The sequence below is a fragment of the Chinchilla lanigera genome, unplaced genomic scaffold (assembly GCF_000276665.1).
Source record: "Chinchilla lanigera isolate Chin_1 unplaced genomic scaffold, ChiLan1.0 scaffold00012, whole genome shotgun sequence".
NCBI classification, from domain to species: domain Eukaryota; kingdom Metazoa; phylum Chordata; class Mammalia; order Rodentia; family Chinchillidae; genus Chinchilla; species Chinchilla lanigera.
The window spans coordinates 6,060,115-6,064,879 of NW_004955413.1; the positions used below are offsets into that span (position 1 = coordinate 6,060,115).

Below are 4,765 nucleotides of genomic sequence, written 5' to 3' on the forward strand. Positions count from 1 at the left end.
TTTCACTTATGAGTATGGTCTCTAGTTGTGACCATTTACCTATAAAAGCCTCGAGTTTATCTTTCTTTACAGCTGAGTAATATTCCATTATATAAAAGGACCACAATTTTCTTATCCAATCCTCAGTGGATGGACATTTGGGTGGCTTCCACATTTTAGCAATTACAAATTGTGCTGCTATGAACATAGATGCACATACATCTCAAGCTTACTTTGGTAATAAGAAAACTTTTCCCTCTCTGGATCCTCTGGGTTTCATCTGTTTATTAACTTTTGTCTCATTTGCCTTCAGCTTGAAATGTCTGAGCATGTAAGCCGAACTGAAGTCAGCAACAACCACGTTCTAATTTACCTGGATAAGGTGAGCCCTGCCACTGTGGCTGCAAAAAAATAAAAGCAGATGATTTGAGGAATATCTCCTCCATGCTAGAAATCTGAGCATTCTTATACTACTGCCAGTGAATGTTCTCCACTCCTTTAATTACATTTCACCTAATATTATGAGTATAAATGACTTCTTATAATACTGGAATAGGACTATTTCTAAGATTCTATAAGCAAGAAATTGTACACAACGCATTTTCTTTACACTCTCCATCATTTTGAAGATACCAAATAATGTGGGGAAGTAACCGTTGTGATTATTAATTAATAAACTTCCCCATCAGCAATATAACAGAGGAAAATAGTTTCAGTCTCAGCAAGGATTGGGACCATAAAATACTAAAATAGTCCACCAATAAAGCAATATGATTTCATAGATAAACTGCCCAATAGCAGAGTTTATTCATGCCTACATTGACAGACATGACAGACTTAAAGTTTTATGAAACTTAAAGCCTCAGTAATCAGCCTTTTATACACTTCTTCAACTCTAAAGTACTTCTACAGGATGGAAAGGCAAAATTGTGCCAAATCTCTGCATATTTAGTTATTCATCAAAAAAATGTAAATTTTCTCTATGAACAGTGCCAACTCTTGGCAATGATGAAGTTATATGAGCCATCATAATTATTTAAGAAATAATTTATAGAATTTCTTTTCTACTCTAAAGCTTTCTACACAGTGTAAGAACCCTATATGGTGCTGTTATTTGCTGAAGTTTGTTCTCCCAAAAAACAGACAAATACCCATTATTCATCTATTCAAAGAGAAAGCAAAGTTCCAGAGAAAGTCATTCAACTCCCTTTTGCTTTTTAGGTGTCAAATCAGACCCTGAGTGTATCCTTCTTCGTTGTGCAAGACATAGAAGTAAGAGACCTGAAGCCAGCGACAGTAAAGGTCTACGATTACTACGAGACAGGTGAGTGAGAGCGACTCTCAGAGAGAAATTAGGTTCTGAGGTGAGGGGTATGTTGGATGATTTACTGCACTACATTCTTTTGTCGCTTTATTTTGACTACATTAAGTTTAATTGCCTACTTTTTGTCTTCTGTGCCTACATGGTAGAAACTACCTATATGTCTCAACTGCCAAAACAGGAAACTGTAGGATATTTTGATCCCTTTTGTTCAAAAAAGCCAGCTGTAGAATAACATGAGATTTAAGCAAGTTGGGGATCTGAACTGTTTTTCAGGAGTTTGGGGGAAAAAGGAAATATAAGATTCTGTACTTGATAAAACAGTAGAAGGCAGCAGTTAATGCATAGAGTGAATGATGCTTACCTTTCGAATACAGCGCAGTTCTTCCCACATGAAAGATCCCTTCATGGACTTCATATAATGAGTTTTGATTTGTCTGTTTTTCAGATGAATTTGCAGTTGCTGAGTACCATGCTCCTTGCAGCAAAGGTGAGCAATTCATACTCCCTCAAAGTGCAGACAGGATTTCTCTGGTTTCTCTCCCAAATCTCCTCCTTCATAAAATTCTGTTGAAACACTCTTTGGAGTTATCATATTAGCATGGAAAAACGCATGTACTGGAGAGCACCGAAGACTAGCAAACCTCAGGGAGTTCATAAGGCTATTTATTGGGTACTTATCTGTAATAGATTTCATTTTCCACTACACTAGTCAGGTTTCCTTGGGCCCTCTGTGACCCAGATTTAAGGGAAGGAATGTTCTCTGCTGATGGAAACCCACATCAACTTTAAATTTTCTTTTCTTTCCATTATCACAGACCCTGGGAATGCTTGAGAGCCACACAGATGAGAAATTCCTTCTTTTCTGGAGCCCCTGCTTTCATAGGGGAAAAAAAGTGTTTTTGTATCTCCAAAGATTTCTTCAAATAAACGTTTTTCTTATCAAGTTCTATCACTGCTTCCTCATTCATTCCACCATTGTTATTTCATTTCCAGATGATTCAAAATAGAATCCTGAGGGGAAAATTACACATAATTAAGAGTTGAGGGGTTTCAAAATATTTTAAAAGTGTTATTTATAAAACTGGAAAAAACAAAATTCATATGAAATCAGAAAAGACCCAGATAGCCAAATCAATGATGAGTAACAAAACAAAAGCTGTACTCCTCAGACTCTTTAATGGAATCGAGCGGGAAGAAATACTTCCAAAACCATTCCCAGAAGCTAACATTATCATGCTCCCAAAAGCAGACAAGGATCTAACTAAAAAAGAGAAGTATAGGCCAATCTTTCTAAAGAACACAGATACAAAAAAATCTTCAAGATACCAGCAAACAATGCAGTAATCATCAAAGACCATCTATCATGACAATTACGCTTCATCCCAGAGCTGAAAGGAAGGTCCAACATATGCAAGTCAATAAGCGTAATTCATCACATACATAGAAGCCAGGACAAAAACCACATGACCATCTCAATAGACATATATTTGGCTAAGTGAAAGAAGTCAGATTCAAAAGGCTACGTACGTTCCCTATACTTCTTGGCACTGGTTTCTTTATCCCCACAAGGTTTGTGTGATGTAGCTGTCATGGTCCTTAGGGAAGATGCAAGCCTGGGACAGGAGCAGTAGGCCTTGCTGAAAACCCTCAGCGTCTGCAGTGTTGCCAGGCAGCCGGAGCCAGGGACCTGGCCGCTTCTCAGGTGCTGCAGAGCAGGTTTTCTGGGTGTTTCTCACTGTCCTGGTGATCACGTCTCACCTGTTCGATATTTATTTGAATGGGGGATGAGTCAGCACCAAGAACAGCTCAGTCGCTGGGGTGAATGGGGGTGTGGCTACCACACCAAAGAAGGTGTGGACGTTTCTCTGAGAAAAGCCAGGAGGACGCGGCGGGTGGGTCAAGCTGCTCCCCGTCCCTGCGCTCCCTCCGCGGCCACGCAGCCTCGAGGGCCCACGCGAGGCGGCCGTGCCTGGTGCATGTCCACAGCGACCGCGCCAACCGCGGTGTGTGCGGTTTTAGAGCGCTTTTTTTTTTTTTTTTTAATTTTAAAGATAAAAGGAGGGAAACATTAACAGACATACAACATTTTACAACATATTAGAGCGCTTTTTATAAACCCAAAACGAGTTGAAAACTAAAACCTGTATGTTTTAGTTTTTAGATTCTCTGTATGTTTAGTTAACAAATTATTTGCATTGAATTTATCTAGAAATCTTGAAATTGCCTTTAAAATGAAGTATTTCCATTGCTGTTTATCTCTCCTATGCATTTGCTAACATATCTAATATGTAAACTATGTTTTTACAGTTGTTTTTTAAAATTATGAAATTTCAGCCACTTTAAATTCTGGTGAGAATGTGGCTGATATCCGATGAACGTCAATTTTCAGATTTTATTTCATTTTCACATGTCTTAATGGCTTGGTATTTCTTCTTGGTGGTAGAGATTCATTAAAGGGTGTGTTAAAACATGCTAATTCGCTCTGCTTTTTAGTCACAGTACTATGTGGGTCTTCTACTGTTTTGTTTTATTTTATTTATTCAGACAGGGTCTCACTATGTAGTTCAGACTGGTCTTGAACTCACTATATAACCCAGACTGGCATCGGACTTGTGGTGATTCTCCTGACCCAGCCTCCCAAGTGCTGGGATGACAGACGTGCACCACCATGCCTCATTTCAATAAAATTTTAAAAATACACAGCTGTCTGAGGCTCCCATACACTGGGCCCTGCTCTGCTGTGGAGAGAGTTAACTTTTATTCTTGATAACTCACATGCTAGTCTGAAGGGACCAAACTTTTGCACACTCCACAATATCATTTAAGAAACTGGGAAATTATTAAATATATGTACCTAATAATTTGAAAGGGACAAACAGCACAAGATAAAAAATAAAAGGAAAATCAGAACCCAGTGGACCGACATTTCAGATGTGGTCTAATATGATTTTCCACTTCTTAGTGCCTAGTATTTACTGGTCTTTAACTTTAAAGCAAGTAATGTCAACCTCAGGCATTTTTCTTAGTTTTCAAAATCTTATTTGCTATTGCCATGTTCTTAAACGATCAGTTTTTAACTTCATGTATCATTCCTGGTCACACCCTGCTGTCACACAAGCACACCAGTGTCCAGGCTATGTGTGTGTTCCCTCACTTCCAGGTCCCAGTTCACTTATGGCCACGCATGTGTGCAAGCTCACACACATGTGTGCACACCTCATAAATGCACACTCTGCCTGACAGCCTCGTGAGGAGACTGTAGCAGGACTGGGACGATCAGGCCCGAACCTTCTTGGCTTGGCCCATGCCCAGGTACACAGACTCGGAAGCTGTGCTACTGCTCAGCCAGGAGAAAGGAGCCCCCCGCATACCCCGTCCAGCACTCCTGAGTGTGAGCCGACCAAGGCCACCACTCGGGCCAGCCTGGGCAAGGGAGGCGCATTCAAACAGAGATGGGAAGAG

The 4,765-nt window shown here is 39.9% G+C and overlaps 1 protein-coding gene across 1 annotated transcript in view; it reads left to right on the forward strand.

The window, feature by feature from the left end:
* Positions 1–2,252, forward strand: part of LOC102021956 (alpha-2-macroglobulin) — a 42,910-nt gene extending 40,658 nt beyond the window's left edge. Inside the window, exons 33-36 of the mRNA XM_005378889.2 lie at positions 293–361; positions 1,201–1,303; positions 1,749–1,790; positions 2,119–2,252. Of these exons, the coding sequence (XP_005378946.1) occupies positions 293–361; positions 1,201–1,303; positions 1,749–1,790; positions 2,119–2,135 (231 nt within the window). The 3' untranslated portion in view covers positions 2,136–2,252. The remainder of the gene's footprint in view (positions 1–292; positions 362–1,200; positions 1,304–1,748; positions 1,791–2,118) is intronic.
* Positions 2,253–4,765: the final 2,513 nt, after the last annotated feature.